Below are 15,186 nucleotides of genomic sequence, written 5' to 3'. Positions count from 1 at the left end.
CTAATATTATACAAGAAAACAAAATCTGACACTATTAAAATTTTAAATGTTTAAACAATTAAAATTTTAATTTTCTCGAATGACAAAAAATTATTATGTTGTGTGTTGTTAGTGTTTGAAAAAATAAACCATAAAACTAATAATATAACTCTCATATTGCCAACTTAGGGGGAGTGGAAAAAATTTAAAAAAAATCAAAAACTCTCCCATTGCCGATTTAGGGGGAGGAGAACAAAAATAAAAAAAATTATATAAATCTCCCCCTTGACGATTTAGGGGGAGATGCGAAAAAATTACAATTTAATAAAATTACCCCTAGTGCAGATTTTGAGGGGAGTCAGACAAAAAAAAAAAATACAAAATCGGCAATTTCGTTGCCATTCATGACTAGTTTTATAATTTTCCTAAAAGGTGCACTAAAACCGTAATTTTTTGGTCAAGGTGCACCATATGGGTGAATTACCCTGCTCATAATGTCTTTTATAGGAAATTTTTATGCCACTTTTGTCTTTTTCGCCTTTCATTAATTAACTAATAAGTCTGAAACTAGTCATACTTGTTGGAAGAGATAATCACGAATTCCAAAATAAATTAATTATGTATCCAAAAAGATAAGAAAATATTCGTGATAGTATCAAAAATTAGTTCCAAACATGGAATGTAATGTTTTATATTGAATAATAAAGTAAATATCCGTTTTAGTCAATAGTCTCAAAATTTTAAAATGTAAGTTAAATTAGTCTATTTTTGAATAAATTAGTTCGTACCAAGTGTTATAAAACATACTAAAAAGGACTAATTTGAGCCACAAAATTTTTGGAGATCATTTTAGGTCTTATATTTTTTTAAAGGATTAAATTAATAAGATCAAAAAATATGAGGGACTAAAATGAATATTTATTGTATTATGTATCCAACAAAACAAAATTACATCCGAAAAGCTTGTAACTTTGAATAGCTAAATTGATAGATGTATAAATAACTTATTGAATATGAGTTCTTCCTAAAACTGAACTAATGTCTAAAAATGACATATATTATATATTTATTTTTTATTGGTTAAATTAAAATTATTAATTGAAATAATTAAATATATAAATGAATAAACGAATGAGTAAATATTACTAATTTGATAAAAATAAATATTAATTTTATAATTAAATAGATATTTGAATTGATAAAATTATTATTACTTTTATAATTACTAGCGCATCGATCGGTACTCTGTGCCGACCGACCAATATTCGTATTTTTTCTAATATATAATGTATTAGTTTCATGTTATACCATTTAAGAAAAAACAATTTAAATATAAAAAATGCAATATATGAACTCAATAGATAGTGAAAATATAAATAAGAGAGTAAATATATTAATATTAATATAAAAATGAAAGTGATATATAGATAAGTTTATAATAGTTATTAATGAGAGATATTACAAATGATAAATTTAGAATATAAAAAGTATGTCATAGTGGTGATTATTATTTGTTTTGTCTTTATTAATAGTGTAGATTTATTAATTACGTGCATGATTTGGTAAAATATTTCTAATTATTCATAATAATTATTTAGTTATTTATTTTTATTGGCATGCATTTTAATGTTATGTAATTAATGTAAATTAGTAAGTTTTAAATTGACATAATTGAGTAATGAATTACATAAAGTTGTTATGATTTTCTAAGCTTCATAAAAAGCAGTTTTTAAAGGTTAGAAATTCTATTTTTAAAGAGTATAAGCTTCTTCTATTTTTTTATCTAATAACTCTAATAACTTATTAATTGGATAAAAAATCACAAATTATAAACTCTCATTGTTATTGTAAATTTAGTGTGAAATCTATTATAAATTTCATATATTGTTAGTGTATATATTTTTTTATCTTGTAAGTATGATACATTAATAGAATATTTAAATAATATAGTATATGTACATTAACAATGTAAAAAATTATACACAATTAGTGTATCATTTGCGCTTCATTTGGATTAGTTTTTTTTATAGTCAATGATGATTGAAAATAAACGTTGTTTGATATAATGACAATATAAAAAATTCTTATACCTTTCTAGTAAATATCTTTTTCTCATATTTAAATCTTTAGCCATTTTTTCTAGTTCATGGTTTTCTGCTCCATTTTCCCTTTAGAAATTATGGTTTTTCTTACTATTCTTTTTAATACACACATTGCAAAAGAAATTAGGATCAATTGTTGACCATATTTATAAAACTACACTTTGCTTACGTGGATACACGTATAGTTCATTGAACCTATATTTATTTTGATGCTCCTTCCATTAATTATTGCCTTCAGTCGAATTTTTAATATTTTAATTATAATAGGGATTACATAAAATCTTACACCACTAGATTCATTCTTAGTATTGAATACATATTAAATTAACGTATCTAGTTCATTGAACCCGTATTAAACCTTAGGCACTTTTGCTTTTAAAAAAACCGTATTAAACCTTTATAAATTTTAACTTTTATTAACCTTAAGATATAACGTGATCTTTTCATAATTTCCATTTATACATGTCACCTTCATTTCAATTGAAGATTCGTATTTCCATCTCTATGAAGAAAATATCCATTAAGAAAACTAAACCCTTTATATCGTAAATATTTTGATTCAGATAAGATTCTCCTCCATGTATAATACATGTTTTTAAACTCTTTTTTAAATTAGATTATTCTAATTTCTCATTGTTTTTTCAAGTTCAACACTGAGGGGAGTAGGGGACACTGCTTGGCTAGCTATTTTCATTGTTAAAATGTGGGGAATAAAAATAATGATTAATTGGCATAAACAAAATAAGTTTAAAAGAGTTTTCTTTTTCTGTGTTTCGTCCATGACCAAGGGTTGAGAAATTAACTTAGTGAATTATATAATATAAGTATAAAAAATTACAAACTTTGTTCCAGGTGTTCTGAACCTTAGAAGTTACCGAATTACCATAATGTAAGAAGTTATGTACCAAAATCTTCTTATAAAACTTATACCCTCCTTGTTCAAACATAAGTAAAACATAATTGATACACTTAATCTATTTTTAAATCTCATATAAAAATAAATCTCATCACTTGAAGTAAAAATAATTTTGTTCATTTACTAAAATTTATCATAAAATAATAATAAATTAGATAATATAAAATCTTAAAAATAATAAAAAATTACAACATATATAATATTTAATTAAAAATTAAATTTAGAAACATGTGGGTGCACAGTTAGATATCATGATATTGTCTTCATCTATAAGCTATTGTTACATATATTAGACCTGCCAATACTCGAACGGGTTCATGTGAGTCTTCTTTTGGTTCGAGCTAAAGTGGGTTGATCCTAAAAACCAAAATAAATGTTATGCCTCTCATATTGTAGCTCAAACCTGCCCAAAGCGAGTTGCAAGTTGTAATGGACCAGTCTAGATAAAATTATATTAAAAAAGTCAAATAATATAATTTAATCCCTCATATTTTTTACAACACTCCATATTTTAGCATATTTTACAACACTCATATGTTATGTCTCTCATATTTTAGTATGTTTTACAATACTCCGTAGAGACTAATTTGACCCAAAAAATGACTAATTTGACGCACATTTAAAATTTTGGAGACCATTTTATGCCTTTTTTTAAAGACTAAACTGGTAAGGACAAAAATATGAGGGACTAAAATAAGTATTTACTCTTAATTTTATATAGGGCGGTCCACAAGTGCATCTATCCCATGCTTAGGATGTGCAAGACATGATATTTCATGCCTTATCTAAAAACAGACATGCTCGTGTCCACACTTATTTAGGAGGACATTGTGTGGGCACGGGCACAGACAGATTGATCCTAATCACCAATACTAAACACAAACCCTAACAAAAATAAAAAACAAAAATAAAATAACTTCAAGAGAAAGACAATAATGTATAGGCGAACATTGCATGGGCACAGACATGGTGATCCTAACCACCAATACTAAACATAAACCCGTACAAAAATAAAATAACTTTAAGAGAAAGACAATAACTTTGATGCCTATATATGCAAAGACGAGGTTTCTAGAATTGAAGACAAAGGAACAACAACATAAAAGAGAAGCTGGATGGGACCAGAGCCGAACGAGAAGCTTGACAACACTGGACAACCGACAGGAGGATGTACTAGTCGAGAGTGGAGGTGAGATTCTTTTTCTCACCTCTCTTTTCACTCTTTTTTTCTCTTGTCCATATTCTCTTTCTCCTTGCTATAGCCTATGGATGTTGATAATCTTAATCTTACCTTATATACTAACTTCGAATTCTAACCATCCAAAAATAAAATAAAAAAACCTATTTTTTAATATGTGGTTTGGTTTGGATTCAATGGTTCCTAAATTTCAAAAATCATGAATTGAACTGAACTTAAATAGTTCTGAAAAAATAAATTGAATCGAACTGTGAAACATACTTGTATTTTGTAGTTCAGTTTGAATCAACTCCATTGTTTCACAATTTGTATCCCTTACTCTCCTAATTACCATTATTGTGATGATATATTTGATTTGTGATACAATTTAGAAGTTTATAATTGTTATAACAAATTAATAAATCATTTAGAATAAAAGATCTTATCTTTAATAAAAATAATAATATTTGGGTTTCTCTTCTTTTGGGAGAGATGAAATATGGGTATCTTACAGGGAGTGTAAAGCTTGCTAAGGTGTTCATTGTACCTTAGAACTTTACCCTAGGACATTGTTCTTTAGATATTCCAAAAACCCTTATAGGTATACCTATTGGGAAACCTAAGAAACATATCATGTTATATTATATCACATAATTTGGGACTCTTGTCCCTCAAAAAAATTCTTTTTTTTAAAACCTGGGTAACTCACATTTACCCAAGGTTAGCCTGAACTATGCGGCAACTCGTTGTGACACTTCATATGTGATGATGATGGTTAAACCACCCCCAAGAAATGGTCCATTACTCCAAGGGACATGCATTTTGCATTTTTAGACATTTCATTCATTATACGTTAACTAGAAAAACATTATCATTCATAATTTTCTTTATCCATGCATGCATAAAAACATAAAATATATAATTCATTCATGTATATAAATCATCCAAACATTTATTCTCACATTACTCATTCATGCCTTCAAAATTATTAAAAAAAACAAAATATTTTATTTAAACACTCATTGACTTATGCATTCATACATTCAAAAAAAGTTACATTACTTATACATTCATTCATGTACTCAAAAATAAAAATTACTCATTTGTTTAGTTATACATTGGTTAATGCATTAAAAAAGAAAGATTCATTCATTTATGCCTTCAAAAATAAAAATCTTCATTAATTGTCTTATGTACATAGATACATAGATAAATTAAACTCGTCATTCATTAACTTATTCATGCATTAAAAAATTATTATGCATTCATTCACTCATATACATGCACCTTAAAAAGATAACAAACACGTCATTTATACATATATCAACTTCTTCATCCCATATATATGTATACATTTTTCACACACTCTTCTACTTATTTATTATTAATTCATGCATTTAAAAAAGATAAAAATAAATTATTGATTCATTCATACATTAATTTAAAAAGAAAAGAAAAACAATAACCATACATTCATCTACATTTAATCCATTCACTCAATCATGTGAAAAAACAAAAATCATTCATGCATAAAAAATAAAAATTATCATTTATTGACATATGCATTCATTTATGCATTAAAAAGTTATTGTGTTTTATTCACTCATATACATGCACCTTAAAAAGATAATAAACACATTGTTCATAAGTACACTCATTTATTCATACATTCATATAAAAAAAGAAAATCATTCAAAATAATCAATTTCATGCATTACCATATCATACGTTTTAATCTCACCATATCATTACATTCATTGTCACAAACATTCTCATTTATGAAAAAACAAAATCAAAATATTTCATACATCTTATAACCTTAATGTGTTCAAAATCATATACATTATAAGTTGCATTTTCTAAGAGTCTCATGCCCTAAAAATAAAGTCACATGCATCATATATTTCAAAAATATTAGTCTCATATCATTTATACACCCCAAAATGTATCTTCATATACATGATACATAGTATGAGCTCTAAGTTAGCATTTTATGCATCATTTCGAGTTATAGGTTGCATTTCAATTCATGTGACGTGATAAAAAAATAAAAAAAATTCAATGTATGCACATAAGGCATCAATTAGAAATCATTTTTATGCATGCATTTCATGACCCCATTGCTAAGGGCACTCATCAATTTAAGATTGATTTTAAGAATAATATTGTTAGACTTGACTGAAAACAATCAATATTGAAACTAAAAACATTCAAGAAGATAGAGAACTCTCAGTTTGTGGTTGAGACCATACTCAGTAGTGCATTGTCTCCAACCCCAACTAAATTGGAGACCAATTTGAAAAACTCTCCTCACTTGAGGACTCTGGTCAAGGTTAAACCACTCATACATTCATTCAGGTTTCAAGAATAAATAATTATTTTCTAATGTGCATATTTTAACAAGCATATACTAGTTAAAATTTTTGATAAAGTATCTCATCTTTAATGCATAAGTTAAAATTGATTTTTTCACCTCAACACCATCTATATCCTAAACACAAACTAAATTCTATCGCCACCACTACTTACAACCTAAATACAAACTCAATTCAATCACCACCCATAGCATAAACATTTCTCAAGTTTGCTTGATCATTGCCTTAATATATATTTTTAAAGAGTTATGCATGAGATAAGGAGTATGAAAAGAAAAAGTGTAAGCCTCTCAAACTGGGACAAAATTTGAGATGATTCACAGTCTAAAGCTTTCTAGTCCAAGTCTACCAGAGCAATTTGAATAGCAGGATACCTCTGATTATCTCACATCGGGGTAGTTTTTGGTAGAAAGTTGCAAGTACAAGAAATATCTTAGATTATCGAGTCTCTTAAAGAATGAATGGCTCATTGTTCAAGTCTTCTACTTTCTATCAAGTCAAGACATTTGAGGGTGTTCACAAAAACAAAACAAAAAACGAGCAAAAAAATAAAAATAAAGAGAGAGAAAAAAAGAAAGGAAGAAAAAAGTGTTAGGTTGAAAATCTGCATGGGCTACCTCAGAAAATCAGAGTGGTTCTAAGTCAAAATTTTGAAAAGAGAACTTAGGATCTTAATAAAATAAGAGTATTCCTGATAAATGCTTACATAAGGTATTATGAACAAAAATTTAAGAAAATTAAGTGTACACCCTCAACGTGAAGACTTATTACCACACATCATCAATTACCCAAACTAGGGCATCTTTTTGAAATATGCGGGATATATCCTCCTAGGTGAAGACAAGGGTTTACAACAAGTACACTAGGGCTGTTTTTGTTGTTACAAAAACATCCACAACTTAGAAAGAATTTATCAACAAGCCTACACTGGTGCAAAATAACTAGGTTTATTCATTGTCTTCAAGATTATACCAAAGCAATGTTATGGATCATCTTAGGAGAAAGACATCTTAAAGCAAACCGAGTCTTAAAGCAAACTAAGTTGTTACATTTTGGTGTTAGAGAAGTTCGATTCATTTATAAATATGAAATTAAAATTAAAAAAAAAAAGTTATAAAACGGAAGTAAACAGAATAGAAATTGAAAGACATATATTTGAATTAAAACAAACTAAATATAAAAACTTGTCCATACCCAGAAAACAGATCTTAAAGCTATATCACTGTCTACTCATTTCTCTTATAGGACAATGTTTTACACATGATTTTCACTTTTAACATTTGTTACCAAATGATAAAATATTGATGCACACTTTCTAGAAGCTTCCACACTTGTGTAGAAACAAGTAGTGATGATTGTACCATAATATCTAGAATTATCCTAAGCTTCTAGTATATTCTATTATAGGCATTTAGTATTATAATTAAAGAAGTATCTAGAAATCTTGAGAAAAATGTATACTAGATACTTATGGAACCATCTAGAAATTCATAAGTGTTGTAGAAAGCCTATAAATAGGCACTCACCCTTCATTTGTAAAGCATCCAAATAAGAAGCAAATTATTCTAAGTTGTGTAGCTCCAAAGCTTCTCCACTTCTATTTTCACTACTATAACTTCCATTTCTAAAATACTATCAGTGGCATCAGAGCTACGTTTGGTCATACACTGGGCGTAGAATATTACTCTATCCATTTCCAACTATCTCCAAGAATCTCACATCCAAACTAAACCATATTTATACACTTTGAGCTATGGCTAGCACTATTCAATCATCATCAATTCCTATCCCAATTTTCACTGGAGAAAACTATGATTTTTGGAATACAAAAATGACTACTTTCTTCCGGTCCCAAGATTTGTGGGATATTGTAGAAGAAGGATTCACTACTCCAGAGAATACTTCAACTCTTACCGTGGCTCAGAAAAAGGAGTTGAAAGAGAATGTGCAAAAGGATGCAAAAGCGTTATTTATTCTACAACAAGCCTTGGCGGAGACTATCTTTCCAAGAATAATGGGAGCTACAAGTGCCAAAGAAGCATGGGATACACTAAAGGAGGAGTTTCATGGCAGTGATAAGGTACGCACCATTAAACTTCAAACTCTTAGGCGTGAGTTTGAATTACTTAAGATGAAAGAGTCTGAGACCATAAAAGACTATTATTCTAAAATAAAAGAAATAGTCAATCAAATGAAAGCCTATGGGGAAAATATTCTTGACAAAAGAATTGTTGAGAAAATTCTGATTTCAATTCCCCAAAAATATGACTCAATAGTTACTACGATTGAGCAAACCAAAGATTTGTCTACTCTATCAGTAACAGAACTAATGGGCTCTCTAGAAGCTTATGAGCAAAGATTGAGTAGGCATGATGAAGGTTCACTAGAAAATGCCTTTCAATCAAAGCTCAGACTAAGGTCTCAGAATAAAGAATATCAAAGAAGAAATAATATTGGTGCGGAACATTCTAGAAACAAAGAGATTTCTAAAGATTTCTCTAGAAACAATCAAGCAAAATATCTTCCTTGCGGCATATGCCAGAAGTCAGGCCATTCAGAAAAATATTGTCGATATCGAGGAAAGATACAATGCCAATATTGCAAAAGATTTGGGCACTCAGAGCAAAATTGTCGCAACAAAAATAATCATCAGGCCAATTTCACTGAAGAATGCAAACATGACCAACAACTATTCTATGCCAACCAAGTCTGTAGTCGTGATAAAGAAGAAAACTGGTACTTGGATAGTGGTTGTAGTAACCACATGGCTAAGGACGGGAGCATTTTCAAAGATATTGATGAGTCTGTCAGAGTGCAAGTTCGATTAGGTAATGGCACCATGGTTGAGTCTAAAGGCAAAGGCACTGTCATGGTGGAGACACAATCAGGTACGCGACTTATCAAAGATGTCTTACTAGTTCCTAACCTTAAAGAAAATCTCTTGAGTATTGGCCAAATGATGGAAAAAGGTTACTCTCTCCACTTTGAGGGAGATACATGCAATATATATGACAATAATAGAAAGTTTGAAATGGCCCAAGTTAAAATGGAGAAAAGAAATAAAAATAGCCCAAGTTAAAATGGAGAAAAGAAATAGAAGTTTTCCAATAACTTGGAAATATGCTACTAACATCGCTATGAAGGTTCAAGTTGATGAATCATGGCTATGGCATCGAAGATTTGGTCATCTTAATAACCAAGCCTTAAAGCTATTATATCATAAAAGAATGATGAAGGATCTTCCATGCATCCAAGAGAATGAAGGAGCTTGTGAAGGATGTCTACTTGGGAAGCAACATAGACTACCTTTTTCAAGTGGGAAATCTTGGAGAGCAAAACGCTTGTTGGAGCTCATCCATACTGACGTATGTGGACCAATGAGGACGCCATCCCTCACTAATAACAGGTATTTCATCCTCTTCATTGATGACTTTTCTAGAATGACATGGGTCTATTTTATAAAAGAAAAATCAGAAGTCTTTGGAATATTCAAGAAGTTCAAGGCCTTTGTCGAGAAGCAAAGCGGGAAACATATAAAAGTACTCAGAAGCGATCGTGGCAAAGAGTACAACTCTCACGAATTTGATAAATTTTGTGAGGATGAAGGCATAGAGCGTCAACTCACAGTTGCTTACACTCCACAACAAAATGGGGTGTCTGAAAGGAAAAATCGCACGGTCATGGAGATGGCTAGATCGATGCTCAAGGAGAAAGGTTTGCCAAACACCTTTTGGGCCGAAGCAGTTTACACAGCTGTCTACATAATGAATAGATGTCCAACAAAGGCAGTCGAAGGTAAAACTCCTATAGAAGCTTGGAGCGGTAGGAAGCCATCAGCTAAACATCTAAGAGTTTTTGGATCTATCTGTTATATACATGTCCCAAAAGAAAAGAGACACAAACTAGAAGACAAGACGATAAGAGGCATCTTCTTGGGATATAGCACACAGTCAAAAGGCTATCGCATATACAATCTAGAAACGAAGAAACTTATCATCAGTCGAGATGTTGAAGTTGATGAAAGTGCCGCTTGGAACTGGAATGAAGGCAAGATTGAGAGACACAACATCTCCATACCAACACAACAACCACAAGTAACTGGGGAAGTAGAAGAAGCAACAGAAGATCCAGGTACGCCAACTACACTCCCACATGAACAATCTTCACCGGAATCTTCTCCGAGACGAGTAAGATCCTTAGTAGATATATATGAGACATGCAACTTGGCCATAGTTGAACCTGGAAGCTTTGAAGAAGCATCAAGGCAAGAAGTATGGGTCAAGGCAATGGAAGAAGAGATAAAGATGATCGAGAAAAACAACACGTGGGAGCTAGTAGATTGTCCAAAAGATAAAGACATCATCGGAGTAAAATGGGTGTATAAAATAAAGCTCAATCCTGATGGCACTATACATAAGCACAAGGCGAGATTAGTAGCCAAGGGCTACTCCCAACAACCAGGAATCGACTATAATGAGACATTTGCTCCAGTTGCTCGTCTAGATACTATAAGAGCTCTAATAGCTCTTGCAGCAAAAAGAGGATGGAGCATTTACCAGCTAGATGTCAAGTCTGCATTCCTCAATGGAGTACTTCAAGAAGAGATCTATGTGGAGCAGCCAGAAGGGTTCATGAGCAAGGGCAACGAAAACAAAGTGCTACGATTGAAGAAGGCTCTATATGGCTTGAAGCAAGCTCCTCGAGCATGGTATAGTAGAATTGACCAGTACTTCGTCGATAAAGGATTTAGGAGGAGTAAGAGTGAGCCTACACTATACATTAAGTCCCAAGGTCAGTATGATACTTTAATAGTTTCCTTGTACGTAGATGATCTTATATACACTGGAAACAATATAAAGATGATAACAGAGTTCAAAGAAGACATGATGAAGACATTCGAGATGACAGACCTAGGCTTAATGCACTACTTCCTTGGAATTGAGGTAAATCAAAGAAAAGAAGGTATATTCATCTCACAGAAGAAATACATAGAAGAACTACTAAAGAAGTTCAAGATGTGTGAGTGCAAACCAGTTGCTACTCCGCTCGTGACTAATGAGAAGCTACAGAAGGACGATGGATCTCCACAGGCAGATGCATCTCTCTACAGGAGTTTGATCGGGAGTCTTCTATATCTCACTGCCACTCGACCAGATATCATGTATGCTACAAGTCTTCTATCAAGATTCATGCAAAGCCCGAGTCAAATCCACTTTGGAGTTGGAAAAAGAATTCTTAGATACTTACAAGGAACAAAAGAGTTCGGTATATGGTATCAGACCAACACCAACTCAACATTACACGGCTACACTGACAGTGATTGGGCAGGTTCGATGGATGACATGAAGAGCACATCTGGTTATGCCTTCTCACTTGGATCAGGAGTGTTCTCTTGGGCGTCAAAGAAGCAAGCAATCATTGCACAATCAACAGCAGAAGCTGAGTACGTAGCAGCTGCAGAGACGACTAACCAAGCTATATGGCTTAGACGAATACTCAATGATATGGGAGATCAAGAGATGGAGCCTATGACAATCTATTGTGACAACAAATCGGCGATAGCGATAGCAAAGAATCCAGTCCATCACAACAGGACAAAACATATCGCAATTAAATATCATGTTGTCAGAGAAGCAAGTGAGAATAAAGAAATAAAGCTCGAGTATTGCAAGACCGAAGATCAAATTGCTGACATATTCACTAAGGCATTACCAAGGCCAAAGTTCGAGCAACTACGATCGATGCTAGGAGTTACAAAGATGTGCATCAAGGAGGAGTGATAAAATATTGATGCACACTTTCTAGAAGCTTCCACACTTGTGTAGAAACAAGTAGTGATGATTGTACCATAATATCTAGAATTATCCTAAGCTTCTAGTATATTCTATTATAGGCATTTAGTATTATAATTAAAGAAGTATCTAGAAATCTTGAGAAAAAATGTATACTAGATACTTATGGAACCATCTAGAAATTCATAAGTGTTGTAGAAAGCCTATAAATAGGCACTCACCCTTCATTTGTAAAGCATCCAAATAAGAAGCAAATTATTCTAAGTTGTGTAGCTCCAAAGCTTCTCCACTTCTATTTTCACTACTATAACTTCCATTTCTAAAATACTATCACCAAATGAGCAAGACCATTAGTTAAAGCCGATGATGATGTCAATGATGCTTTCAAAATGCTTAATCCCTGAAAGAACATAAAAAAAAATCATCAACAAATAAAATCACTCAAAAATATGACAAAATTGTCAACCAAACAACATAAAAAAATGGAAAATTCTTACCTCATAGAGGCCAATGTTGACCAATTTTACATCAATGTCACCAAGGTTAGTGTTGGAATTGTTGCTCAAAGATAACAAAGGTATGAATGAAATAGGAGAAACAAGTAAGTCATCAGTGGCAGCAAAAACAGTAGGTCCCCTTAGAAAAACTTTGGAGCTTTCATTTACAGAAATAGGATCAACCATAATCACATCCATGCATTTTTTAGAAGGATCAACAATAATTGGATCCTCAGTTAAAAAGAAATCACTGAGTTTAGGGTTGGAACTTTTAGTTACACAATGATAAATTGGAGCCCTAACTTCAGAAATAGGAAGGACTTGGTTACTTAATTTGAATTGTGGGGGAAGGCCAAGATCAACAAGTTTGACCTTAACTTCCTTTGTGTTGAATAAATCTTCATTTAAATCAGCAACACTTTTATATAATCCATCAATACTACCCATAGAAGAATTACCTTGTAACAAACGTACAACCACTCCTAAAGGGAAAGTTAGAAAACTTAGAAGGAAATTTGCAAAATCATTCCCTTGAGCACACAATATCTTACCATCAGATTTTTGGTACATTATCTTCACATCCACAGAGGTACATTGTTCATGAATAAAGTCACTACTTAGGTAAACTATGTTGCCATCAGATTTCTGAAGACAAGGTTTCTTATGTAAGAACACATCTGTCAAAGGTGTCTTCGATACCAACGAACATTTCAATAAATCAATTAGCTGCAAAGAAGATAAACAAGTCAATGAACAGCTCAAAATAGAGATGTCATATAAATTTAGAAAAGTTTGAATACTTTAAACCTTATTTTTAGTAACACCGACTTCAATTTCCTTCAGAGTAGAAATGTCTTCAATGCCCATTTTCTTGATAATAGAGACCATTGTATCCAAAGACATTGGCAAAATACACAAATCATCAGTGACCAGAAAACATGAATTTTCCTTAACAAAACCCTCAAAGGAATCATAGCCTTTAAGGAAAATTTGGTTTCCCAACAATTTCCCACAGCTGCATTTTTTACTTTTGAAGGTGCTACACATGACACTGCCTCCATTTTGACATTGCAACAAGTTGTTGCATACATAATAGTTTGTAGGGTCAGTGTCATCAACATTAAGCTTCAAGCTTCTACAATAATCTTCCATCGGATTCTTGGGATGCAGTAGCATTACCATGCACGAATCTGTCAACATATAATCGTCATAGAGTTCTTCCACACTTTCATATAGTGAACTCACTGATGCAATTCTAATTGGACCCATATCAGACTGCTTAGCCACAAGTCTGTCAATGGTTCCTAAAGGAAGTGTTAAGAAGCTAATCAGAACATCAACAAAATCCTTCCCTACTTCTGCAAACAATACTTTGTTTGTCTCTTTATGCACCATAAGTTTCAATGACAATTGATCCTTCTCCACAATTCCAGAAGCTTCCTTTATGAAGAACAAAAATTTAGTGGAGTTAGGAATAGTATGAAAAGGCTCAAAATTGAGAATGATTTTCTTTGATGACTTGTTGAACATTTTATAAGCATACATTCGGAGGTAAAGAGACACATTGGAGTTGTAAAGTTACATTGTTTATTGTTTCTAGGATTGGGGCTGGTGGAAAGCAAAGGTCATATACAACGATTGGAATCTTTTGGTGCATTGGAAACGAAAGAAAAATGTTCATCAAAGGAATGCGGGAAGGTTATGAAATTAGGTTAAGATTAGAATACTGAAGGTAAGTTGATTCAGTTAGTTAGATAGTTTTTTTACTCTTTTTCATTCTTTAAAGTGATTCTTGTAAGTTTTATTGTGAGTTTGTGACACAAGAATCACACACACTTTGTATAAGGAATCCAAAAGGTATATTCAGTAAATTCTAGCAATAAATCGCTTACGGATCATAGAAGATATTGTCATCTTATGCCCATACTTTGATAGAACAACATTTATTGCAATAATTATTTTATACCCTAGATTTGTTTAAATATTTATTATTTTTATTATGTAATTATTTTAAGAGACAAATTTTTTTGTCTAACAAAATCATATATTTCTTCTAAGTATTCTTATACATGTGTAATATGGAATTAAGACTAATATAGTTGTTCGATTTAAATGGATTAATTGGTTTGATTTGACTTTTTGATCGATTTAAAAATATTTATAATATGGTTTTTCAATTTAATAGAACTAATAACAAATGAATAATGTTGATCAGTTAGAAATAATGCGAACCTTAACTACACTATAAAATTTCCACAATTAATCTAATAATTAAAAAAGATAAGTAGTTATAAATGGAAATAATAGCGAAAAGATAATGTTGGTAGTAAAACCTCATACTTTTGCTA

At 31.4% G+C, this 15,186-nt stretch overlaps 1 protein-coding gene across 1 annotated transcript; it reads right to left on the bottom strand.

The window, feature by feature from the left end:
- Positions 12,661-14,368, bottom strand: LOC109352991. The gene is made up of 3 exons (XM_019595178.1): positions 13,646-14,368; positions 12,839-13,564; positions 12,661-12,741 (listed from the first exon to the last, which is right to left on the bottom strand). The coding sequence occupies exons 1-3, from the start codon at positions 14,366-14,368 to the stop codon at positions 12,661-12,663; spliced, it is 1,530 nt and encodes a 509-aa protein (XP_019450723.1).

Source organism: Lupinus angustifolius, chromosome LG07, assembly GCF_001865875.1.
Source record: "Lupinus angustifolius cultivar Tanjil chromosome LG07, LupAngTanjil_v1.0, whole genome shotgun sequence".
NCBI classification, from domain to species: domain Eukaryota; kingdom Viridiplantae; phylum Streptophyta; class Magnoliopsida; order Fabales; family Fabaceae; genus Lupinus; species Lupinus angustifolius.
Note: the sequence above shows the minus strand (reverse complement) of the source record. Positions and strands in the feature narration are given on the sequence as shown.

What these genes read in the sequence shown, in the direction of transcription:
- LOC109352991 (XM_019595178.1), bottom strand. Translation starts at nt 14,368, where the DNA reads ATGTTCAACAAGTCATCAAAGAAAATCATTCTCAATTTTGAGCCTTTT. An exon ending in TCGGTGTTACTAAAAATAAG is followed by an intron (nt 13,565 to 13,645) that starts GTTTAAAGTATT and finishes TCTTCTTTGCAG; the next exon opens with CTAATTGATTTATTGAAATG. An exon ending in TCAACATTGGCCTCTATGAG is followed by an intron (nt 12,742 to 12,838) that starts GTAAGAATTTTC and finishes ATGTTCTTTCAG; the next exon opens with GGATTAAGCATTTTGAAAGC.